This window comes from Balaenoptera physalus (genome assembly GCF_965194825.1).
Source record: "Balaenoptera physalus genome assembly, chromosome: 10".
NCBI lineage: Eukaryota > Metazoa > Chordata > Mammalia > Artiodactyla > Balaenopteridae > Balaenoptera > Balaenoptera physalus.
Window position 1 is genome coordinate 41,404,356 of NC_138889.1, and position 27,306 is coordinate 41,431,661.

The window sequence follows — 27,306 nt, forward strand, 5'->3', positions numbered from 1 at the left end:
TCTGTGTCCTCCATACCCTCCCAAGCTCCCTGGCAGGGAACTCTTCCATGCTTCTAGAAGTCACGATATCTGTCATTTCAACACATTTCCTCTTACGTAGTCCACAGTGAACACAGAATACTTGAAAGGCAGTTATTAATCATTTCTTGACCTTCGTTTCTCAGAGTGGAATAAACCAGTTCATTTGCCTTCTGTTTTCTAACATTTCATTCTTTTTAGAATATAAATTCCATAGGTGCAAAGGACATACACCCCACACCGAGTTCAGTTCCATGCACGTGACAGACCCTCAAATGTCAACTGGAGGAACTCTATCCTTTTACTGTATCCTCACCAAATTCTCCACCTCACTATTGACTTGCACAGTCCAGAGTTAGTAAGTCAACAATTTTTATTGAGCAGTGAGAGCTTCTGTATCCAAAATTTTCCCTAATTTATATTCTGTCCCCAAATAAGAAATGTCATGCTCCTCAAATGTTCAACATGTACCATCCTTAAGAGAAGCTGAAACTAATTCAGAGTAGATTCAATTAGAATATGTGTGATTGATTGCTGCCTAACTACTAAATTTCATCCTACAAAAGCTGTTCACTTTATGAGCAAGCTTAATTACACGGAGCCCATTTTATGTTCCTAAACTACAGTGTGATCTTGGTCAGTTAACAAATGCCATTAAAATATAAATATTTGTATTTCTTTCCATTTTTTTTCTACTCCATATTCCTGGAATTTATTTTGGAGAAAGTTGAAAGTAAGTAACTTCAGAATTTCGGGAAATTTTAGCTCTAAACTCAGGACTAAGATAATCCCTATTTCGGAGTAGACCTTTTCAGACATACTGTTTCCTTTTTTTGGATGAGTATTTTACAGGAGCAAATCTAAAAGTTAGCTAAAGTGAATTTATTCACCACTTTTCATGCTGCCACGCAGTTTGGACCTACCAGGCCAGTCACTACCATGGAGAAGGGTGAGTGTGACAGGATTCTGTCCTTTAACAAACCTCCAGCTTCTAACCTCACACCCCCATTATCTTCAAGGTTTGCGTAAATGGTTTTGTGCCGGTTACAGTACTTTCCCAGGTGTCTTCATTTAAGCCTATTGTGATTTCAGAAGACATTTTCTTTTACTCTTCCAGATAAAGGAACATTAGTCCATTTCTCCTTTCAGAAACTAGAGTGGGGTTAAGTGTGTTCTGCAGTGAGTTTACTACTATGCACTAAGGAATGTCCACTGCCTCCACGGGTTTCCATAAATCTGAAAAAGCACATTTCCTAGTCTCCGTTTCTATCCTTCCTCCTCCTTGCCCCACTCCTCAGAAAGATCCCAGACACTCCCTCTTGTCTGCCCTCACATCTTTTTTTTTTGACAATTAATAGCCATTAAATGCATCCTTTAATGCATGAGGAGATTTTATAAATGGATAAGCAAAAGTTCAACATAAATAGAAAGTTTTCAGGAAAACAGATACAGAAGGTTTATAAACATGTAAAACGATGCTAAATATCACTCATAATAAACAAATACAAATTAAAAATATAACAGTCCTTTGTCTATCAGATGGTAAAATTTTAACAAAACTGAATTGGGGAGAATTTATGGAAAAAAAATAGAACCTCTGGATGGCAACTTGGCAATATCTATTAAAATTCAAAATGTACTTATACTATGGTTATCATTCTAGGAATTTATAGTAGATATATATTAGTACATTTGCAAAGAAGTATGTAAAAGACAAAGTACTGCCTGTAATATCCAATACTGAAAACAAACCTAACAGCCCTAAAATGAGGATTGATTATAAATTACAGAGTTCATACGAGTGAACAAACTGCCCTCACATCTTTCAACCTTTTCCCACATCACCAGGATGAGCAACCTAACTGCAGTGATTTTAGGGACCCGTCCCTCAGGAAACAGGGCCTTACTAGAGAATTTTACATCCTCTCCTTTCCCCAGACTTGCCAGATAGAAAGGCTCACTCACTAGAAACTCGGTGGTCAGGGCCCTTCAGAGCACAGCTCATGGAAGGAAGGGAAAGGCCTGCCTCACGCCTGCTCTCAGGGGTTCCGTTCCTGGGCCACGCCACCCGGAGCAGCCCTTACAGCTGAGAAGCAGCAGCTGGAAGGGAGATGCCTCCTTCCTCCCGGGCACAGGGCCACAGGGGGTGTGTGCGCCCCACCTCACACTGAGGAGGCAGAGTGAGCCTGAAAGACATGACATCTGTCACCCTTGTCCTGATCTGCCTGCCCCGAGAGGGGTGGAGGGAGGGAGGGAGGGAGGAAGGACAGAGTTCATCAGAAGAGGTGTAAGACAGCAAAGGGGGGACACCTGTCACGTGGCTCCCACAGAGTCCAGGTAATGAGGAGTCCAGCTGGTTGGGTTGTGGAGACACGTGAAGGGCGGGGATGTAGGCAAGAACCATCCTGGGGGTCAACTGCGAGGCCCTGGTGACGGACTGGATGCGGGCGAGTAAGGAAAGGAACTTGACAGTTTACAGAACATCTTCAAAGGAGGCAACAGTGAGGATGACGCAGCGCGGAATGGCATCCGAGCAAGTCCAAACTGGCGCCACAAACCAGACGAGTGAGCCCCCAGCCTCCCACGGACAAAGGCTGGTTCAACAGGGCAGCCGACCCAAGGCGGAGGAGTCCAGGCCGCCTCGGGATCCTCCCCAGGAGAAGGGGGTCTCAGGGCTAAATCCAGCCTAACATTTCCATTTGTTTCTCTCAAGGACCAGATTCCTGGAAGAATCCCACGAACTGAACCAAAGCCTCGAATATCCCCTAGAAACAGTAGACCATGACCCTTGATAACAGCCTGCTAACTTGATAAGCTCCATGCCCAGATGCCTTGCTGACCCACCTTCCAAACGAAATGAGCCTCCGAATTGCCAAGTGGCAAAGTGAGGTTCAAGCTGACAGGGCAGTATCCCCGTGGTATTTTCTCCCCATCAGTCACACCAGACTTCCAAGGGAAGAGTGGTACATTTCACTCAAAAACGTGCCCCTGTCCCACGATTTGAAGCCCAATGATGCTGCCTTCAGACAAACAGGGCTAACATCCCTCCAGAATAGCACTGGCCAGTGGAACTTGCTGTAATGATGGACATGGCTCTTAGGCACTTGAATCGTGGCCAGTATGACTGAGGACCTGAATGTTTAGTTTCATTTAATTTTCATTAATTTAGATGGCCACATGTGGCTAGTGGTTAACATGGAAGGTGTAGATCTAGAACTTAAAAAAAAGAAAAAAAAATCTGGGGTCCAGATTAAGCTGCGAGGAAAAAATCATGGAATTCTAATTCTCCACTGAGAGGAAGCAGACTCTCTTAATAGTGCAGCATCTGCTCAAGCTTTTTTCCAGCCCTGAGCTCTTCTCTGGTCATTACAACTACACATCAATGAGCCTCCAAAACATCGCAGCTTGGGAAGCCCTCAGAGACCCTAGCCCAGCCGCCGGTCCACTGCAGGAAACTTCTCCACAATGTCCCTGCAGATTTCGAAGCAATCTTTACCGAGTCCCCCCAGCAGCAGTGGAACTCAGCATGAGGAGAGGCAGTCCACCTCCAAATCCAAGGACACTCTTCCAAAGGGAAATCAAGGACGCTCAAAATAATAAAAAAACAAATTTTGCACCATGCTTTACCTCTTATACGGCCCTTTAACATGCATTATCTCAGGTAAGCCTCACCATAACCTTAGGATATAAGCATTAGTAAACACATTTATTTTACAGAAGTTAAGTGAATTAGCCAAGGCGATATAGCTGGTATATGGTCACCATGTACCATAACCTGGCATGTCTTCCAAGGACTGAGAGATCAAAAGACAACCGAGAGAAGGAAAAGTAGGGGTGGGGAAGGGGGAAGGCATGGAAGAGGGATTAGAGGAAAGGATACAGTCGTGTACATCAACTAGGAACCTCAGAAATCAAATCTATGTCGATCTCAACCATTAAACATAAACAGACTCAGTTCCAAAGAGTAAGGTACCTCAGTCTAGGTCTAATTTATAGGGGCCTATGCTCTAAAATAGTGCTTCTCAAAGTGTGGTCCCCGAACCAGCAGCGACAACATCACCTGGAAACTTGTTAGAAATGCAAATTCTCAGGCCCCATCCAAGACCTGCTGAAACAGAAAGTCTGGGGCTGGGGCCCGGCAGTCTGGTTTTAAATAAGCCCTCTTGGCGATTCCAATGTCCACCCACGTTTAAGAACCACTGCTCTACAACTGTACATCTAAGGCGCAGTCCATTTCCTCTGGGAAATAAACAACTTGGTCATCAAGGGAAAGGAAATGGAGCTGCCAGTAGTGAAGTTTGGGACACAGTGACATCAGCCCTGGCTTACTGTACCTCGGGTAATAAGGACCCCAAACTCTGAACTAGCTCAGGACAGCACACACCTCCTACCACCTCCTGTGGTCAGGGCGGAGAGAAAACTGTTCTTTACTCAGAAACTCTTGGTTTAGAGGTAGGGAAAAGGTATATTCTATAAGGAGTACTAGATTGTGAATAGAGTATCCTAACTTCTAACCTCAATCAATAAATAATATTTGTAAACAACAAGGTCCTACTGTATAATAGCACAGGGAACTATATTCAATATCCTATAATAAACCATAGTGGAAAAGAATATGAAAAAGAATATACATGTATAACTGAATCACTTTGCTGTACAGCAGAAATTAACACTACATTGTAAATTAACTATAAGGACATAAAAAAAACTTTAAATAAATAAATAAATAGTATTTGGTATACAACACAGTTTTCCCAAGTGTGAAAAGGTAAGCTTCTATGAGTAAGAACTGGGATTCCAGTTTCTCAAAGAAAAAGATATATGAGAATACACATAACGTTATAAAACCATTTGTCTTTCTGCTATTTTACTGCTACTACTACTACTAATGATAATAATAGGCATTTACTGAATGCTTTGAATGTGCCAGCACTGAGCTAAGTGCTATATATGCATCAATTCATTTCACCTGCATGCAACTCCACCAGGTAAGAACCATTACTGTCTCCACTGTCTCCATGAAGTTGCACGGGTCACACGCCCTGAGATCACACAGAAAGGAGGTGGGAGGGCCAGGAAGCAAACTAAGTCCATCTGACCCTAAACAATCCAAAATACTACTGCCTTCTTCATTTTGACACATATTCTAACTTTAAATCAATTCAACCTTACTCATACTCAGTTTTAAGTACTGCATTTTCTTTTTTTTTTTTTTTTTTAACCTATTATGCCATGTGCTGTTCAAAAAAGCCCTCAACCACTCAATTTACCCAAAGTCCTTCAGCCTGTGCTCAAGATCCAGGGTAACCCACACTGAAGAATTCATGCCAGTAAAATATCCAAAAACTAGATCAAAGGCAAGAACCCATTTTCTTCCCACCGTGCTCGGGCAACATGCCCAGGGAAGCCCTCCCTGACCACCTGATCAAAGCGAGACCTCCCTGCTGCTTCTCTCCTCTGTGCTCCCAAATACATCACTCTCTTCTCTTCTATCATAATATTAACACCTGGGAATATCCACATACCACCTCGCCAATAGCGAGCTCTGGAGAGTGGGAACTATGCCTGATTCACCCATGTGCTTCCGGAGCAGTAAATACATAATCAACACCTAAGAGATGGTTTATAAGATGCATAGCAAGACATACACATTCTTAAGAGGGTAAAAGTGAACTACAATTTGAATATAAAATGTAAAACTATGAAATTTTTTTTTAAAAAATAGAAAATCTTTGGAATATTAACCCAGGCAAAATGTTCTTAGATGTGACACCAAAAGCACAATCCATAAAAGGAAAAAAATCAATAAACTGGACATTAGCAAAATTAAACATTTTTTTCCTGCAAATGAAAAGACAGGCTACATACTGAAAAAAAAATATATGCAAGCCACATATCTGACAAAGGACTCATATCTGGAATATATAAAGAATTCTCAAAGTTCAATGGCAAAAAATAATAATAATAATAATGCAGTTAGAACACGGCAAGACAGGAGCAGACATTTCACCACGGAGGATATACAGATGGCAAAGAAGCACATGAAAAGACGTCCAACATCATTAGCCATTAGGGAATGCAAATTAAAACCATGACGAGATTAAAAAATTTACTGGGACAGCTAAAATAATAAACAAAAGCTGGTGAGGATGCAGAGAAACTGGATCTCTCACAGATTGCTGGTGGGAATGTAAAATGGTAGACACTCTGGAAAAGTTGGACAATTTCTTAAAAAACTAAACATACACCTACCATACAAAACCCAGCAATCCCAATCCTAGGCATTTGTTCCAGAGAAACAAAAACTTTGTCCTCACCAAAACCTGTACATGAACGTTCATAGCATCTTTAACTGTAAGAGCCAAAAACTGACACCAACCAGGTGTCTTTCGGTGGGTAAATGCTTAAGCAAACTGTGGTATATCCACACCAGGGAATACTACTCAGCAATAAAAAGGAACAAACTAGTGATAAAGCAATAGTTTGGGTGGATCTCAAGGGTATTATGCTGAGTGAAAAAGCTAATCTCATAAAGATCACATACTGCATCATTTTATGTATGTAATATTCTCAAAATTATACAGGAGAACAGAGTGGTTACCACAGTTTAGAGATGGAATAGGGGGAAGGCGAGGGTGACCATAAAGGGGTGGCACAAAGCAGAGCTTTGAGGTGATAGAATAACTCTGCATCTTGATTGTGGTGGTAGCTACAGGAAGCTACACATGTGAAAAAAAATTGCACAGGAGGATAACACATACAAACCCAAGTGTTTGCATGTAAAACTAGTGAAATCTGAATATGGTCTGGATCGTACCAAGGTCCATTTCCTGGTTCTACTGTTGTACTCTGGTTATGTGAGACGTTACCAATGGGGGAAACTGGGTGAAGAGTACAAGGGACCTCTCTACTATTTTTGCAACTTCCCGTAAAGTTATAATCATTTCAAAACTAAAAGTTAAACAAACAAACAAGTGAGCTACAGGCATTTTACTTAAAAACAAAACAAACAAGAAAAGAGGGGTACATAGCTGCACTACTGGCCAGTGAAGTCCCAAATACAGATTTAAACACACACAGTAGGACCATGTGACTTTATTATTTTTTTTTAAGTTAAACCCAATTCTCCAGAGGCTTAACAGGGATACATTTCCTAACACGTTAGAGCTACTCCCCCAGCCCCACCAATAAAGGGAGAAAAAATGCCTGATGTGTGAGACACTTTGGGAGTCCAGGAGTCTGGTCCTAAGAGCCTGGAATGAATATACCCTAAGATTTCGCAAGGATGGAGGCCAAGGGCCTCACAAGTTAGAGAAGAACTCAGAGTGGTGCCAACACACAAGCCCAGGCGTGCCTCCGTTCCAGAAAATGTAGTGTACGGATCTACCCACAATGGCCAAGATTTAAATGTTGCCTTCCCTCCAAGACAAAACAAACCAACAAAATAAAAAAATTTTTTTAAATCGTTAAGCAAACAAATAAAAACCTCAACAACCTCAGACTATTTCCAACAAACCTTATAATTAACTATGTCCTCTTACTTGACCTCCAAGTTACCCCTCGCTTTTCAAGTATTCTATTGCCTAGTGAATTCTGGGACATAAGAACCTACCAAAATTAATGAAAGAATAGGAGGAGAAAAATTATTCAAAACACTAGAGAATTTCCTGATCTAAGCTTCCATATGCATTTAAAATGCAGATAGCTACTTGGAAGGAGTGGGGATGTTACTTTGGGAGAATTTTGCTTATCAGGACTACTAATGGGTCTTACAAAGTCACTTCCTTTTTAATGTATTGGCCTGGAAAATCAGATTTTTACGATTTTCACTAGCAATTCCCTTGTTTTCTAAGTTGTTCATTATTTTTTTCTTTAAAAAGCTTTATGTTATACAGTGCTTTATCATTTTCAAAGCACTTTCACAAATTGCTATGAAGCACTGGTACCTAGGGGCTGTACTTTTCAACAGAACTCTCACCAGCCAGACTGCCATCTAATTTCAATTAGGTCGGCCATCTTTCCCCCAGGCCCTGGGTCCACACTTCTCCACAGGGGTAGACATCGGAAAAAAAAAAAAAAGCAGAGCTCTATCCACAGAAGCCTCCAGACGAACTGGCCAAGGGCAGACACTCTCAAGTCTAATCAGCAGAGTGCCTTCCCAGAAAATCACTCACATTTCTGCATTCCTGTGCTTCTCTTAACAGCACTTTAAAATCTCATTTAAACCAAAAGTCCTCCATTAGCTTGTATTTTTAAGTGCTTTGATCTCCACATGCCCTTCAGTACATTAGTATTCTTCACCCCCCACCATCACACAGAACCAAAAGACCAAGACTTGTGTGCATTTTAAAAAGAAGGGAGAGGGGACTTCCCTGGTGGTCCAGTGGTTAAGACTCTGTGCTCCCAATGCAGGGATCCTGCAACAAAGACCCGCTGCAGCTAAATAAATAAACATTTTTTTAAAAACTAAAAATAATAATAAAAAGAAGGGAGTGGGGAGTGGAGTTAAGAGCACCTTCTCTCCTCCTATCCACTTGCAGAGTTCACAAGCGTTTCCTCATTTATCTTGAAAAATGTATCTCACAAAAGCAAAGTATACCCATCCAGAAACTAAACATCCCCCGCCTCCCCGCCCCACCAGGGAGAGTAGAGGCAGGCAGCTCTAAAGCCTTCTACTCTATGCCCTACTCCTTTTAATTCTGGTCAAATCAGTGGTTTCCAACCCTTTGCTCCTCTGTAGAACAGTTCAAAGTGTATTAAGTATTGGGCTCACGTTGCTTCCATAAAAAGCATTATAATAGATGCACTATGATGATCAGAGCAGCGTCCTGGGAGATAAATGTCACACTGGTCTAGATGCTTCAAGAACTTGCCATCTAGAGAGACACCAGTGCTTAACTTGGGTCGGACGTCCACGGAGAGCTGCCGGGTCCAGGAGTGGTGGGCAGCCCGGAGTGGTGGGCAGCTGGAGTGGTGGGCAGCCAGGGGAAATCTTAGTTTGGCAGCGACACACTGGCCAGTTTTGGAAGCAAAGAGAGAGAAATGACTATTCAACATTTCAAGCCCAGACTTTTCACTTCCTGAAAAGGAAGGAAACTTTTTGGAATACTAGCTATTAATAATCCCTCTATTCTGGTTGTATTTGCCTATAGCAAGTAACGTTATTGTTTGGGGTAGTCCAAAGCATCTTCCGGGATCATAAATGGCTCTAGTGACCCACTATCTCCAGCACCACCAAGGACTTTATAAGCAGTACAAAAACTCGATTCTCCTAACATGCCTCGGAAGAAGAAAACGGGCAACCATGTCCGCACTGTATCAGGACAGGGCAAAAGAAGTGAGGGGGACCGAGGGCGGAAAATGTTCGGTCCCAACCTCAAAGGCTCCGAGGCCCATCATCAGGGCCACGTCTACTGAAGCCCCAGTTCAGGTGATCCACACACCAGCCGGGCATTTTCCAAAGCCATGTGCCACTCGGGGACAGGAAACCGACGCCGAAGCCAAAGAAGCAAACACCCTTCGAACAAAAATGGAAAGGGAAAGTCTTTACAGCCACCAATCAAGATACTAGAGAGTAGGGCGTGGCGAGGCGCGGGAGCTGCGGGCAGGCAGCCGGATTCTCAGCCTGGGCTCCTAAAGAGAGAAACTTGGAAAGGTCGCCGCGGCGGAGGCCCTAGAGGTGGGTGCGAGCCAGCGCTCGTCGGTTCCGCCGCCCGGTCCTCCAGCCCGGCTGCCCACGGGGCACGTCCGGCCCCTGCCACAGCGCGGGCCCCGCTGTGCCCAGCTGTCATCGACCGAAGTGCCACGAAAGTCCCATTCCAAGAAGAGCCATCTCCACTTGGAAAGTTTAATGTTTTTCCCCCTGAAACCAGATTCTTTTGAAGCAACACGAACAGCAAGGGAGAGCTGGATCTAACTCCCCAGTTTCTGTCAAAGAAACTTGTCCCGGGAGAACAAAGAAGAAGCAATCAGAGAACGCGATCCGAGGCGGGGGTTCCGCGGCGCGACCCCGTCTCCGCCCCCACCCGCCAGACACGAGACTTTGGGGCTGCAGGAGGGGTCCGGCGCGTCGGGCGGGCCACCGTGCGCGCCTTTGTCTCGCGCGCAGGGAAGCGGCCACCGACCACCCCTTCCGCCGCCTCCCTCGGCCGCCGGAGAGCCGCGCGCCGGCGCGTCGCGGAGAGGGAGGCCATATGGCAGCGCCCCTCCGGAAAGGCCAGCCCCAAGGCGAGGGCGCGCCTGCAGCCCCGGCCTCGGGCCACGACGGCCAAACGACTCCCAGTCTTCGAGGGGGCGCGGGGAGGCGCGGCGCTGCGACCCGGCCGGCCGGCTCCGGGGCCTGCAGAGTGGCGCGGGAACAGAGTTCTGATTTTTTTTTTCTTTTTTTAAAGCAATCTGGGTAAGGGAGATCAAGATTCCGGTGGCAAGCACTCCCGGCCCCCGGCACCGAATAGGCTGCCCAAGTCGTTCCGGAGCCGGGCCGATCTCCGCCCCGAACTCCCGGAGAGGAGCCCCCGGCCCGGAGCGGCAGGGGGCGGGGAGCATCGAACGGCCGGGTCCTCTGCGCGGGAGAGTCGGAGGCGCCCGCCCTGCGCCCGGAGCGGGGACTGGTTACCTTTCACCGCAGACTCACAAGTTCCCCGCCGCAACTTTGCCCTCCACATGAGGCGACCATGGCTAGTTCAGTGCCGCGGTTGGGGAAGGCGGCCGCCAGGCAGCGCGCTGGGCATGGCGTGTGGCAGCCTGGGGAAGCGGCGCCCGACAAGCAGCCCCATTCACAAGGAAGAGGAGACACGCCGAGGCTTCCCCTCCAGCCCCAAACCGGACCACCGCCGCTGGGTCCTAGAGCGTCGCGTGCGCTCCCGCCGCCGCCCGCGCTCCCCGCGCCCCGCGCGCCGCCCGGGGTGGGTAGTCCGGAATCGTCACTGTAACCCTACACTCCACCCCCGCCCAGCGCCCGGCCGCTGGGCCCTAGAGCCCGTCTTCAGGCTCCCGCCGCCCCTCCCGGGGCCCGGGAGATCGCCGGCTGAAATTGCCCCCAGCTCTAGCTGACGTGTCTCCCCGAGAGTTAGGAGGGCGACGGCCTCCCTTGTTTTGGTCCCTGCCGAGGTTTAATTCATGTCAGACTCGACTTCTCCTTCGACTTTCTCTTCCTTCCCACCAGGCCAACTCCGGCCGAAATCGGTTTCCCGATCTGCCCTCAAAGTCCAGATCAGGTCTGTGTAGGATTTTTTTCTTCTTAAGCGGAATTTCCAGATGAAAAGTGGCCAGACTTTTCTCTTTTCATTCCCCTAGCCCCAGTGCTTCTATCATGCACTGGGATTGGGCGACAAGCTGCTGCTCTGGGCTCCGTTGACTAGCAGAAGGGCCAAAACAGATTCTACAACCTCAGATATTACAACCAGTGGTCACAAAGCTCTAGGCTGTTACCTGCCCGAGCGGAGGCGATTAAAGTAATTCTGGGAGAATGTTGCTGATTCTATCCCACCTCTTAAATCAGGCTACACTGAGTAACACTCCTCACCCACCCCAGTATACTCAATTGCAGACCTCCGGAGCCTTGATCTGGGGACCCCCAAACCCACCCACACCATGTAACATCTCTCCCTAGCTTCCAGGAGCTGGCTCTGCTGCTTACAGGAGGAGAGGCCAGGTAACAGTATTGCAGTTGCTGAGGAAGATGTTAATAGGAGAGCCAGGGCAAACCACACCTCTTACCTTGTGCTCCTCTCCTCTCTGCCTTCTCTCTAGACCAGAATTCTTTCAGGGATTCCCGTCTGGATTGTGGCAATTAGCTAACTAGTCAGCCAGCAGTTTGACCCCTCCACTCAATCCTGGTGGGTTGTGTGCCCCTCCGATTCCAGTCTTTTCTTGTGATACATCCCTGATGGTTCGGTAACCTCTGCTCTCAAGATAAAACCCAAATGCAATAATTGAACAATTATTTACCAAAAACCTACCACATTTAAAGTCCGATACCCTAGTACTCGATAACACATAAAAGAAACGAAACGACAGCTAACCAGCCCTTCAAGGATTTATTTATTTAAGATAACAAAATACGCGACCACAGAGCAGGAGAGCACTGGAGATGCTTGGAAAAAGTGGAGAGCAGCGGTCCCCTAAACTTTTGGCACCAGGGACCGGTTTCCTGGAAGACAATTTTTCCAAGGACTGGGCTGGGGGATGGTTCAGGCGGTGATGTGAGCAATGGGGAGCGATGGGGAGCGGCAGATGAAACTTCGCTTGCTCGCCGCCACTCACCTCCTGCTGTGCGGCCCGGGTTCCTAACAGGCCAGCGGACCCCTTGGTGGAGAGGACTGACTGCATGCAGGAGAAAGGAGAGCCTTGAAGAGTGGTGGAGCTCAGAGCCACTGGCATTGTATGAATTTAGCACAGGCTGGGGGAGAGGTGATGGATAGAAAAAGGAGGGAAAGTAAGAAGGAAACTAACATTTATTAATTGCCCCCTATTAGATACCATACTATATCCTGAGAGGCAGCAGAATTTAACAGTTACAAGCATCCACTGGAACAAAACAGAAATGAGTGGTTGAGTCACAGCTCAACCACTCTACCTGTGGGCACTTAGGCAAGTCATCTACCTTCTCTAAACCTCAGTTTCTTCATTTGCAAGATGAGGGAAATTGCACCAACCCTCACAGGGTGGTGGTACGGACTGAATAAAGCAACAAATATAAAATACTTAGCACGATGCATATAAGTGTTCAGCACACAGTTGCTATTATTTCAAGCAACCCTCCATTAGCCCTGGACATAGGGAGCCCATCTGGGAAATAGCTACAGGAAGCAATGACAACCGAGGTTGGGAGATAGATAGAAAGGAAGAGAGAGATACCATGTAGATACCAAATCTTTGAAGATGCCAAATACAGGGAAGATACAAAATCTTTGAAGCAAGATTTTACTCTTTTCATTGACTAGACAGCTATCCTGGGAGAAAGAACAAGGTAATCAAGTTAACTCAGATTTTGTGCCTGGGTCATAGGAAGAATGGATCATTCTTGGAACATTTATAAACCAGTTGGTCCAACGGATGAACCAATGATGGAAGAAGCAGAGTTGAGAGGGGGAACTGGTTTGAGAAAGATGTTGACAGGCTTCCTGTCCTCTGGGCAAGAGAAATAAGGAGCAAGAGCCTGGGTGAGAAGTCAAGAACAGAAATGCAGAGAAAAAAAGAGATGAAGCTTTGAAGATCAGTTTACTTGGAGAATGCCCACGACAGAAAATTCAGGAAAGAAGGAGGCAGAAGAGGTAGACGCTGGGGAAGTAGAAGAGCTAGGAAGGTTTCCAGGCATGGAAGCCAGAGGAAGCTTTAAGAAGATGGTCCCCCTATCAAATGCTACAGACTCCTAGACTTCTGAGGAAGTGACAGGCACAGCTTGTGGGCTCCAGAATCTGCTGATTCAATCAGGTGGACCTAGCCTAGACTTTTCAAATTGATACCGAGTAATAGTTTAGTAGGCCAATTTTCCCCCTCCACTCACCTTAATTTCCTCAACCATTAATAATCACTACATCAAATGTAGAAAATGAATAATCTCCTACATCAGATATATCTAACTCTTGTTCAGGAACTGAGGCCTGAGAAAAAGACTTCAGATTTAACCAGGAAGAGGTCATCGATAACATTTTATATAGTATATTTGGCTGCAGATTCTGACTAAGGTTGGGGCCAAATAGAAACAAGGTATGTTTACAATAAAAACTGAATGCAGCTTTACTAGCAGTAAGGGAGTGAACCAGTCAGCATCTGTGATTTTGGATCTATATACTCACTCTACAGGTCGGCATCCTTTCTATAAAGCGACCCAAGTTGTCTTTTACTCACCCTTAGGAAAGTTAAGAAGGTGACAGAGCAATTTTGGCACTCTTAGAGACAGCGCAGGGAACAGTCTTTAACTCCAGACAGGGAAGGTACCAGGATGTTCCAGACAAGCACAGAGGCTGGAAGAAGAGTGAGGGAACAGAGGCATCCAGGAAGAGGAGGATGAGCATGGTCTTTAGTGTTAAGTCCTGAGTTCTAGTCCGGGTCGACCTATTTCTAGCTATGGAGAGTAACAAAACATAAGCCTCAGCTACCTCCTCTGTAAAATGGGAATCATTACATTTAGCTCATTGGCTTATTGTGAGGATCAGACAATATATGTCAAGTGCTGGGCACATAATAGGAATTCAGTAAAAGAAACCCTTCCCTTCTCCAGTGATTTGAAATACCAAGGAATTTAATTCTCTATTACAATGGGAATCCTCTTCCCCTCCCCCCACTCTTCTTCTCTGCACCCACCAAACACAGCCTTAAAAGTCTTTATCATCTGCTACTTGGACTAGGATGGGCCCTAAGAATGGGCCTGAGCTTGCCAGGAGGGAAACAGCAAACGGCAAAAAAAGAGTGGACAGGCATGTCCACAAAAGGGACAGCTACTGCCCGGCATCACCTAGGACAGGTCACACTACAATTAGTGGTTCTCAATGAACACCTGTAGCGTGAACAAACCAATGGCTCAATGCAGCCAGGCTGTCTTAATCAAAACGCTTGTTTTGTTTCTAGAACAGAGAAACCCAAGTTCTGTAGTGCTTCCCAAAGTGTGATTTATAAGCCAAGGCATGTAAAATTTTAAATTCCTGATGTCTCACCTCCAAATTCTAGAGATTCAGGGTCTCTAAGGATGGAGTCGTCACAGAATCCACTGTAAGCGATGCCAAGCACAGCAAAATTTGAGGGTCAAGGACTAAGACCTCCCACTGGTTCACTGGGGTCAAGGTGCTCTTCCAGTTCTCTTTCAGCAGCATTTACTGTATCAGAGCTTAATATGATAAAGGTAAAGGACAATGGGTGACACATTAGAACGTTAAAAACAAAGCATTATGGGAGCATGCAGGAGTGACTGGCTTCGTACAGGGAGGGAAAAGGGCAGGTTCCAAGAAATCCAAGTGCTGAGGGAAGGACGTCATTACTCGCAAAGGCAGGGGAAAGGAGAGCGCACATTGCTGTGCTTCTCGACACTTTTTCTTTGAACTTCTTCTTTTCCAAAACATAAAATGGTCACACCAACCCCAGATTTGCTAAATCCATATATTATTGCCAGGCAAGAGGATTTCTTCCAAGCTTTTCTTTCAGTTCTCTGTTTTACAAAGACAATAGTTGTATTTTTTTCTCCTGCTTATTTCCAAATATAAAATCCCGTTCTCAAATAAGCTCCTCCTCTGGAGATTCTGACATATGCCCTGCCTCCGTCTTGTAAACTGTTAACAGGAGCAAAATGCAGGGAGTCCTGGAAGTGCCCAAAGCAGAGGATGCCAGGAGAGCACTGCTGTGAGGAAGGTGGAGTCAGGATGAGCCTTTTCCAGGCCAGACTGACTGAGAATGGACAGTGAAAAACAAAGAGGAAGATGTGCAAGGCGAGTGGAAGATGCCCAGGTGAGACCGCTCTGCAGTTCTGGAAATACCGGGTGCCTTAGAGATGGGTAAACTGCTCCCAGGAGGAGTTAAATGTTATATAACAGAATGGGTCACTTGAAAACCCTGCTCCATTTGGGGCTTACCCCAGGACTCTGTCGATTATGAAAAAATTGCCCAATAAATATGTATTCAGTACCTACTAAGGGCCAGGCTCCGTGCTTTCACCCTCCACAGGCGTTTGGCTCATTTAGTGAGTTACGGATCTGAGGCCTGTTTGTCTGGATGTTTTCAGCTTCACACCCATGGTGACACACTGGTCTCTTCTTGCCTCATAGCTTTCTTCTCTGAGCGTATTACATAATATGCATTAAACGCATAATCTGATCTATATAAAACCAAGAAGCAGAAGGTGGATACCATCATGTCCAGGCAAAATGCACCTACACCAAAAAGCTAAAAAGGAAGAGTAGAGACATTGGCCCCAAATAAACCTGGGGTCAGATCCTGACTGAGACACTCAGTAGCTATGAATATAAAGCGCCTGGCATGTCACAGGTATGTAATAAATGATGATCATTCTGTTATTTGCTACTCTTACTACAGAAACCTCGGGAATACTGAAAGCTCATACTTTCTGGCTAATTGGTTATTTCGGGGTTTCTCAACCTTGGCACTCTTGCCATTTGGTGTTGAGATTTCTTTGTGGTAAGGACTGCCCTCTGCATTGTTGGATGTTTAGCGGCACCCCTGGCCTCTACCCGCTCGATGCCAGTGGAAACCACCCTACCCCCCACTCCAAGTTGTGCCAACTAATAATGTCTCCAAATATTGCCAAATGTCTCCTACGGGCAAAACTTCCCCCCCCGGTTGAGAACCACTGAATTACATGAGTAGTTAATGGTGCCCAGTTTACAGGCTCCCAAGCTTCTAACCATTCTGATCATTCCATTGAGCTGTTGGGTGAATCCAATTGCGTACTAATAGGAGGCAGCCTCAGTTTTGTTCGTTCTACAGTATATATCACATTATGGCAATTTCTTCCCATGTCTCTCTTCATGAACAAAAAACCAATTAGGTTTTATTCTATTTCCAATGATGGTACAGATACGTGGGTTTGTTTTTTTTTTTCCTAAAAACTGGAATCATACTGAGTTTCTAAAACAACAGCAACATACAATCGCTATTAAAAACAAGGACTGTCACAATAACTGAAGATAACTTTGATCGGAATGTTCAGACTTAATAAAGATCCCTTGTAGTCGCCTTTCTGAAAAGGATGCAGGTGTGTTTTATGCTGAAAACATGTCCTCTCTGTTCATAGCTAGAACAAACGGTGAGAAGAATGGACCCTCCATAGCCTACACAGCAGTTCTAGCTCTTCTCTTTCTAGAATATGCACTAAAGACCAGCATCCTTCCAGCACGTCTTATACTTTAAATGCCAAAGACAGAGAAGTGGGGAAACTCTCACCATTGCCAAGAGCTCCAGCCACTCTGGATGGTTCAATTCAGGAGAAAAATTTGTTTTACAGCATAATCTCAGAGTGGGGTGGAGGGTAGGGTAAGAGTTAAAATTCCCATCTTACATGATAGGTGATCCATCCAGAAATCAGGAATTATTTATCGTGTGTCAGCAACAGAGCCAGTATCATGCTAAGCAGAACAGAGTCTTCAGAAGAGTCCAAGGTTGGGAGGGGAATAATTAGAAATAACTAGAAAAAATAAAGTCCTAAACAGAAAGACTAACTGAAAGGATTAACCAAAAGCACAACAGAGTTTGAAAGAAGGCAGAGCCATGTGAAAGCTGCAGCGGTTCATTCATTCATTCAAAAAATATCAACTACATTGAATAAGCCACACCCTCCACTAGGTGTGCAAATACCCTGCTATGGGCTCTGCTTATTAAAATGTGTATAAATAAACCTATAATTTCAAACTGGTCTATGTGCGATGAAGAAAAGGAACAGGGTGCGATAACAAAGACTCACGAGGGAGAAGGTGACTACTTAGACGGAGTGGAAAGGGAAGGCTTCTCCAAGGAGACGAAGAACAGGGGGAAGAGCGATCCCAGCTGAGCAAACAGCCTGTGCGGAGATCTTGAAGCAGGAAGGAGCTTAAAGGAGGCAAAGGGAGGAGGGCCTGCATGGATCCAGTCTGGAGCATCCCGGGATAAGTTCCTCAGGAATGTTACGAGCCTCCTTTACCCAGCATCTGGGAATGGTCCCTTTCCAGTCATCCTTTAGGATGTAATACCTTATGAGTTTCAAACAATATGAGTTTCAAATTAAGTGGAAGAGAGAAAAGGAACGTCAGAAAATGACCGATTTGGGATGAAGAATAATAAAAGGATTAAATGGAAACAACCTGAAAGTGAACTCCACATTGGTCACCACCATATCCACGTGAAAGATGCAGTCTCTCTAGAGCCTTCATCTGAGTCTTGCTGAAAACAGGGGAAGACCTAGGATGCTCAGTGCCAGTAAGGCAGTGGTTCTTAAACTTGAGCTGCATCAAAGTCACCAGAAGAGCTTGCTAAAACAGACTGCTGGGTCCCACCCTTGAGATTCTCATTCAGCAGGTCAGGGTGGGGCCCAAGAATTGCACTTTTTTTTTGCAAACTTTTTTTTTTTTTTTTTGATGGACATAGTGGTTCTTTTTTATTTATTTATTTTGGCTGTGTTGGGTCTTCGTTTCTGTGCGAGGGCTTTCTCTAGTTGCGGTGAGCGGGGGCCACTCTTCATCGCGGTGCGCGGGCCTTTCACTATTGCGGCCTCTCTTGTTGCAGAGCACAGGCTCCAGACGCGCAGGCTCAGTAGTTGTGGCTCACGGGCCCAGTTGCTCCGTGGAATGTGGGATATTCCCAGACCAGGGCTAGAACTCGTGTCCCCTGCATTAGCAGGCAGATTCTCAACCACTGCGCCACCAGGGAAGCCCCAGAATTGCACTTTTAATCTAACAAATTCCCAGACGATGCTGATGCTTCTGGTCCACGGACCACACTTTGAGAAACCCTGGTTTAGGATATTTGGGGACCTACATTTCTGTGTACTCAGAATCCCAACCTAAATGAGGGAACAGGCAAGAAGCATTGTAGGAGGAGAATGATCAAAACCCAGTTTTCTGTCTCGAGTGATCAAGTACGGAATAGTGTCTCCTCTCTACCAGTTGATTTCATATGTTACCTCATTTCATTGGTACATAACATTCTGCATGGTAGGCTTCATTATCCTTGTTTTATGCATGAGGAAAAGAGGCTGGGCCCCAGGTGATGGGAATCTCCCGAGATCACATGGCTCAAAAGTGACAGGGCCAGGATTCAAACCTGTTCTTCAGAGCAGAGCTCTTGATCTTGACGCTACACTACATTGCCTTGCACACGCACAGCTCCTTCTCCAGGCTCCCCTGGACGCGAGAGATGATCCCCGGGCTCCAGACCCACTGGACCGCTGCAGAGCGCTCTGAGGCCGACCCTGTGCAGCCAGTGGTGGGTGCAGACACTTCTCACAGACTCCTGGGGGCTGCTAGGGACCTGAACTCGTTACTAAGTTCTTCCCTTTCTTTAGGGAAGGCAGTAAACTCTACTAAGCCTCCACAGATGCACTGCCCTAAGCGTGTTACATACATCATCTCTTTCAAAACCACCAGGGGTGGTTTTCAGTCTGTGGGGGGCAGTTAAGTATTCTAAAACACAAGCTGAGGAGTGAGACAGGCCTGGGCTCAACTTCCCTTCTGTCATTTATTAGTTATATGACTTGACTTGACTAAAGCTCAGTTCTTCTTCTTTTGAGAAGTAGTGGTTACAACAGTATTCGCCTCAAAGGGTTGTGAGAAATTCATGAGTCACTTGCATGTAAAGCTCTCAGCTCTTAACACGCAGCACATACTCCACAATTATCAGCTACGATTACTAACCTGTTATCCGTTTTCTTTCAAAATATGGCCATTTTAGAGAAGCTTTAATTATTGCTGTGCTAGACGGTCCTAGACACACAGCTTCTTCTGTTGACATTTCTCGAGTTTGGGGATATTTAATTGGTAGAGCCAGGAAATATGAATGGTAGGCATCTTGATCTGAGCCCCTCCCACACCCTAACTAGGAAAAATATCTCAAGAGATCCTTACAAACAAAACAGGAAAAAATGGGCTAGCTTAGGTATTTTAGGTGAATTTAAAATAATTAAATAACTACACCTGATGGGTATTGATTAATGGAATGATATTAAGTTGGGTGGGGGGTTGAGGTCAAGGGGTCTGATGATCCCACTATGCTAAATATTGGTCAAGTTATATGTGAGGTCAGGCCCAGTTCTCGGTGCCAGGTTAAAACAAAACTTTCCTCTTCGAAAGCACTCAGCAGAGGTTGAGCAGGATGGGAATGGATGGAGAAACCAGAGCATATTAAAAAAGAGACCTACAGCCACTGTGGAAAACAGTATGGACGTTTCTCAAAAAACTAAAAATAGAGTTACCATATGATCTGGCAATCCCACTCCTGGGCATATACCCAGAAAAGACGAAAGCTCTAATTTGAAAAGATACATGCAACTCAATGTTCATAGTAGTACTGTTTATAATAGCCAAGACATGGAAGCAACCTAAGTGCCCATCGACAGATAAATGGATAAAGAAGATGTGGTATATATATATACAATGGAATACTAGTCAGCCATAAAAAAAGAATGAAATAATGCCATTTGCAGCAACATGGATGGACCTAGAGATTATCATACTAAGTGAAGTAAGTCAGACAAATATTATATGATATCACTTATATGTGGAATCTAAAAAAATAGTACACATGAACTTATTTACAAAACAGAAGTAGACTCACAGACATAGAAAATAAACTTATGGTTACCAAAGGGGCAAGGGGGAGGGTTAAAGTGGGAGTATGGGATTAACAGATGCACATTACTACGTATAAAATAGATAAACAACAGGATATACTGAATAGCACAGGGAACTATATTCAATATCTTGTAATAAACTATAATGGCAAAGAAGAGAAAAAATAATATATATATACACATATATGTATAGCTGAATCACTTTGCTCTACACCCGAAACTAACACAATATTGTAAATCAACTATACTTCAATTAAAAAATAATAATAAAACAAGAGACCTAGTAGGGAGAAAAGATTAAGATACAATTTGATAGTCCTCTTAAAATATTTTGAGAGCTTACAGAAAGAAAAGAGGTACAGACTGACTCTGTATTTACTATAAACACTCTAGAGTGTTGTTTTTCAAACGGTAGTAGGCAACCTATTAGTGGAAATCAACTGAACAGGTTAATCAGCACTTTAAATAAATAAAATAGAACAAAGTGGAAAATATCAGATGCAGCCAGTCTAATAAGGAGTAATTGCTATTCCATGAAACTTCTGTTTTAGTTATATTTATATTCAAATTTGTATGGGTCTAAATGTAAAATGTATCTTTATGTAGGGTCACAGTAAAAAAAAAAAAAATGTTTGAAAGCTCTAGAAGGTAAAACATGGACAACTGGGTGCAAGAAACAGGAAATCAGGTTTCAGCTCCCTCAAAGAAAGTGTTATAATAATGATCACTGCATAACAATAAATTAGGTTTTCTCATAAAGCAGGACCCCTTCCCCCATATATACATCACCCCCTCTGGTGATGATGTAGCCCAGGCTGAGGGACCATGCATTAAGGAAAGAGGGCACTGGGTGTTCCCTCCAATGAGGACACTAAGATGCTCTAAACGAGTAGACCAGACCTGAGCTTCTGTTGCAAGAGAGAATGGAAAAAAACAAAACCTCAATATCCAGACTCCATAAGTCATGTAGCCCATCCAGGAGCAGGCAAATGCTCCTGTGTTTATATATTATGCAAAATGAGCATGCACCAAATCCCTGAAGCTGTTCAGGATTTCTGCTGTAGGAAGGGCTAATTTCCAACAACCATGTTCTAATTGATAAAATAGCGCACCCGTCAGCAATCAGTTCTCAATAATGTAAGCACCTAAGTGGAGTCCAGTGGGGACTAAATACCCAGTGACAGGACCTGAGCCATGTTTTACCACACCTTCTAACAGAGCAAGCTAAAATCTGACATGGGGCTTCCCTGGTGGCGCAGTGGTTGAGAATCTGCCTGCCAGTGCAGGCGACACGGGTTCGAGCCCTGGTCTGGGAAGATCCCACATGCCGCGGAGCAACAAAGCCCGTGAGCCACAATTACTGAGCCTGCGCGTCTGGAGCCTGTGCTCCGCGGCAGGAGAGGCCGCGATAGTGAGAGGCCCGCGCACCGCGATGAAGAGTGGCCCCCGCTCACCGCAACTAGAGAAAGCCCTCGCACAGAAACGAAGACCCAACACAGCCAAAAATAAATAAATTAATTAATTAAAAAAAAAAATCTGACACGAAAAGCAGAGCACCCCCAGATGCTGCTCCCACACCAAGAGCTGCCAGACACCACCAGCTGGATGTGAATATCAGATAAGCAACAAAATGTTTTAGTATATCATGTCCCAAATATTGCAAGGGACATATATATACTACTAAAAAAAATCATTTGCTGTTTACCTGAAATTTAACTGGGTATCCTCTATTTTTGGATACCCAGTTTGGATTTTGCAAATTCTGACAGTTACCTGCCTACGTGGGTGATACCGCTATACTTACTTTAGAGGATGCCTCAGTCTCTCATTTGGCAAACAGTGTGCAATGTCAAGCTGACAGTAGTAAAAAGCGATAATGATGATCATAATGGAAGAAGGAGTGAAATTCAAATGGACACAGTGTAACAGCTTTGTCCCACTGAACCCTCCCATGCCAAATTTAAAGGCCTTTTAAGAGTGGGACAAACAGACCCTGTGAGTCATCAAGATGTGCACGGCATTTTGAGGAAAGAGATAATGAGGTCACAGTCCCACTTTGTAGAGTTTCCAAGCTCAACCTGGGCTTGTACAAGGGAGAAGATTCCGCTTCATTCACCTTCACTCCAGTATTCAGAACTCACTTTCGGGGACCCCAGAGGAGGAGCTGACTTTGGCTGCCACCAGCTGTCCTAACACAGACGTAACCTGTTCATGCCCTGTACCTTTCCTCTTGCAGCACATGCTGTGAAGGGTAGATGACCTCCAGTAAGCCTGCCTGGCTTCCCCTTGACCTCCATGACTGAGTCAGGTTCCTCTTCTCAGGGGTCCCACGGTCCCTTGAATACTTCCTATATAGCACTCACCATAATAAAAAATAATTGCAACCACTCATGGAGTGCCAACTATGTGCTAATCACTTCGTGTGTGTGTGTGTATATATATATCATCTCATTTAATCCCTCCCAACTACCCTATGAAGTAGGTATTTGCATTCCCATATCACAGATGGGTAAAGCCTAGAAAGCTTAGATAACCTACACAAGATCACACAGTCAATAAGAGCCCACTGGTCTGGAGGAGCCAGAGTACCACACTGTAAACTTTTCTGTTAATTGGGCTTTCTCTCCCAGGGAAGGATTATTTCTCATTCACCCTTGTGTCCCCAAGCCCAGCCTGCAGTGTGTGGCAAGTTGAAGGCAGCACTGTAAATGGGTCAGCCCATAATTTTACAGTCAGATAGGCCTGGATGCAAATCATGGTTCTGCCAAGAATCAGCCACTGAGAATCAGGAGTTTGGGTTCTAGTAACTTGCTCTGGAATTGAGGACAGAGGTTAGGAATCCCAGCAAGAGAGAACAAAGCTAGGCTCAAGCCCCAGCTCCACCACTTCCCAGGTGTGACTTGGCAAGTTATTGAACTTGTCTAAGCTCCAGCTCCCCATCTGTCAAATGAGGGAAACAATAGTACCTGCTTCACAGCATTGCTTTGAGATTCCTGACATAAAGTTCTTAACAAGACACCTATACATGAAAAGCACTCCACAAATATGAGCTCTTTTTATTTTAATACATTCTAAAATGCCATTTGAACTGGAGTAAATAATTTTTGGTTAACTATTGGCATAAGTATTGCAAGTTTCAGACACAGTTTTTATTCAGTAAATCGGAACTTGGGGAAAATAATGTAAAAAATTTGGGGGAATCTATTTTAAAAGAACTATTCAGTGCAGCTCAATATTAAAAAAACAAACATCCCAATCCAAAAATGGGCAGAAGACCTAAACAGACATCTCTTCAAAGAAGACATACAGATGGCCAAGAGGCACATGAAAAGCTGCTCCACATCACTAAGTATTAGAGAAATACAAATCAAAACTACAACGAGGTATCACCTCACACCGGTCAGAACGGCCTTCATCAGAAAATCTATAAACAATAAATGCTGGAGAGGGTGTGGAGAAAAGGGAACCCTCTTGCACTGTTGGTGGGAATGTAAACTGATACAGCCACTATGGAGAACAGTATGGAGGTTCCTTAAAAAACTAAAAATAGAACTACCATATGACCCAGCAATCCCACTACTGGGCATATACCAAGAGAAAACCATAATTCAAAAAGACACATGCACCCCAATGTTCATTGCAGCACTATTTACAATAGCCAAGTCATGGAAGCAACCTAAATGCCCATCGACAGACGAATGGATAAAGAAGATGTGGTACATATATACAATGGAATATTACTCAGCCATAAAAAGGAACGAAATTGGGTCATTTGTAGAGACGTGGATGGACCTAGAGACTGTCATACAGAGTGAATTAAGTCAGAAAGAGAAAAACAAATATTGTATATTAACGCATATATGTGGAATCTAGAAAAATGGTACAGAAGAACCGGTTTGCAATGCAGAAATAGAGACAAAGATGTAGAGAACAAATGTATGGACACCAAGGGGGGAAAGTGGCGGCGGGGGTGGTGGTGGTGGTGTGATGAATTGGGAGATTGGGATTGACATATATACACTAATATGTATAAAATAGATAACTAATAAGAACCTGCTATATAAAAAAATAAAATTCAAAAAAAAAGAACTTGTTACAAGGGCAATTAAATAATAATTTGTGTAATTATATTTTAATGACTGCCCTCTCTCCAGTGAGCAAGGCCTGTGACTGCCTTGCTCACTTCTATAGCCCTAATGTTATGTCAGTCAGATAACTGAGCAGAGACTTTGTTATCTAGAAAAAAAATACGTCTACTTGTCTGCATTCTATTCAACTAATAATCCCAACTTCGTATCATATCAAAAGTATCCAATTAACACCTAATAAAAATATTCTGTTATTTTTTTAAAAAAGGACTATTCAAGGAAGAATTTAGGCTTTCTAGTAGTTACACAACACTGAAAGAGTTCCCAGAAAAGGGAAAAAGTATCCAAGAGAAGGCTGGGAGTGGGGAATCCAGGCTACCATGTCCAGTTGTATAAGCCGTTCACTGCACAAGAGTGCCGGGCTGACGAATTGAATGAAGCAGAGGTGTCAAAATCTAGCTTGCCCTCTACTCGCTAAACTGGAAACATGGCCTCTGCTCTCCATCCACTTGGAGGGGATGCTGTTTTCTAATTTGCTCAGAGGCACTGTTTGGGCTGGTGGTAGCTCTAGCTTTATACTTTCATAATTGATTCTCTTTCCCCTTTTCTTTCAGTGTCACTAGATGAACAGAATAGGGGAGAAGAAACAGAATGGAGCTCAGGGAAGGAAGACATACTTGAAAGTGATGAGGGACGTGAAGGAAGGCGGGGAAAAAGGAAAGCAGTAAAATCAGGGTAACATTTACTAAACACTGGTCATCTGTCAGGCACTGTTCTAAGTGCTTTAGATGTTCTAACTCACTGAATGCTCGTTACACTCCTACATGACAAGGGGGAACCACTAGAGGGGGAGGCACCAGGTGGGCATGTGAAGTTAACCCACACAAGGGTCCGACAGGCACGGAAACAGCCTGCCACACTCCTCAGTCTACAGCCTGCCACACTCCTCAGTCTACAGCAAATGTTCAGAATCTGGAATCCCTCTTTTGAGTCTGTGGTGGAAATGGCTTTTAGAGCCAAAAGGGAAATATTTTTTTAAAGGAGATAGTCTGAATTCTCTGGCTGGCCAACCACAGGGGCTACGTAATGGACTTTTATCTTTGGTCAACAGCCAGTAAATAGCAAGCCTTTTGGGAGACAGAAGCAAAGGACCTCTGGCAGGTTACAAGTCCCAGCAGGAGACCTTCAACCATGAACTTTCCGTAGGGTTCATTTCAGACCAGGTTCTGCACCAACAAGTTCCTTCTCTATTTTCTTAAGAACCTGAAGCTTCCATAAAATATTTACAGTGACCTGAAAGCAGCTCCAGTGTCCACTCTTCCTGGCAGTCTTAAAAAAAAGCCCTCTGAGGGTGTGGAGAAAAGGCAACCCTCCTACACTGTTGGTGGGAATGTAAATTGGTGCAAACAGTATGGACGTTCCTTAAAAAAACAAAAATAATGTTACCATATGATCCACCAATCCCACTTCTGGGCATATATCCAGAGAAAACTATAATTAGAAAAAAATACATGCACCCCAATGTTTATTGCAGCACTATTTACAATAGCCAAGACATGGAATCAACACAAATGTCTATCAGCTGATCAATGGATAAAGATGTGGTATATATATACAATGGAATATTACTCAGCCATTAAAAAAAGAATGAAATAATGCCATTTGTAACAACATGGATGGACCTAGAGATTATCATACTAAGTAAGTCAGACAGAGAAAGACAAATATCATATGATGTCACTCATATGTGGAATCTAAAAAAAAAAATGATACGAATGAACTTATTTACAGAACAGAAATAGACTCACAGACATGTAAAACAAACTTGTGGTTACCAAAGGGGAAAGTGGGGGAAGGGATAAATTAGGAGTTTGGGATTAACATATACACACTACTATATATAAAATAGGTAATCAACAAGGACCTACTGTACAGCACAGGGAACTCAATATCTTGTAATAATCTATAAGGGAAAATAATCTGAAAAATAATATATATATATATATATATAAAAGTATAACTGAATCACTTTGCTGTACAAAACTTTATATTTCAATAAATTTTTTTTAAATAAATAAAAATTTCCTAGCCAAAAAAAAAAAAAAAAAACCCTCTGAGAAGAGGCTGAAAATAAATCTTTCTATATCAGGTGGTCAGTAATCTTGCCAACTCTGGATTTGGGGCTACAAAGGTCACGGAGAGAGGAGAATTAAGCAGAGACAAATATATAGATACAGATTTGACATTAAAACAACCACATGTGTGCCATGACGATGAATGTCTGTATGTAGCTATCCTATAAGGAGTGTGTTTCAGCAGGCGGCAGACAGCCCGAGACAGCAAAACCACCCCTGAACATCTGTTTCCCCCATTTTGCCAAAGAGCATTCTTTTTTAATCCTTTTTTATAATTTGACCTGTTCCATTTTTCTGGCAGAGGGCCCTAGCAAGGCAAGCACTGCCTTTTCTGTCTGTATTCTAACTTAACATGGGAACAGGAAGGAGGCAGCAAGAGGGGAAAGGGGGAGGGGACAGACTGAGGGGAACTGAGGCGGAGGTGGGGGCTGGGGCCGGGGGATACAGGGAGCCAGAAGCGGGGAGAAAGAAGAAAAGGGGAAGGGGTAACCCAGGAGAGACAGTGAGAGCTGACAAGTCCCAGCAAGCCATTTTAATGCAACCACCATGGGCACAACTGATTTGAGAGAAACCAAAACCAACGGGACATATTCCAGAAAGATCATTCAGTAAGAATGTGACCCAGAAACCATAATCATAGCATTCTTGAACAGATCAAGCTGGTTATTTTACACTCTTTAGACTCCGGAAGTCCTTAACAATTGATGAAATATCACGGTTTCTAGGTGGTTTGTGTTTAACATTCAGGAATGACTGGACACAGTCCTATATTTTTCTAGTAAAACATCTCTTCGGC

The 27,306-nt window shown here is 44.1% G+C and overlaps 2 protein-coding genes across 5 annotated transcripts in view; one reads left to right on the forward strand and one right to left on the reverse strand.

Moving 5' to 3' along the window:
* The window catches only part of AMOTL1 (angiomotin like 1), a 176,255-nt gene that overhangs the window by 97,262 nt on the left and 51,687 nt on the right, over positions 1-27,306 (reverse strand). The window contains exon 1 of one of the 4 annotated variants that reach the window (XM_082409886.1): positions 10,634-10,902. The exons of 2 other annotated variants lie outside the window; for them this stretch is intronic. In XM_082409886.1, the coding sequence (XP_082266012.1) occupies positions 10,634-10,682 (49 nt within the window). In that variant the 5' untranslated portion in view covers positions 10,683-10,902. Of the gene's footprint in view, positions 1-10,633; positions 10,903-27,306 lie in introns of those variants that run through there. One more of the 4 variants, XM_082409888.1, reaches the window with a different exon arrangement.
* Positions 10,692-15,393, forward strand: LOC309636683 (uncharacterized protein; the record flags this gene model as incomplete). Its single annotated transcript, XM_082410092.1, has 2 exons — positions 10,692-10,922; positions 15,295-15,393. 2 exons carry the CDS (start codon positions 10,692-10,694, stop codon positions 15,376-15,378), a joined length of 315 nt encoding a protein of 104 aa, XP_082266218.1. The 3' UTR covers positions 15,379-15,393.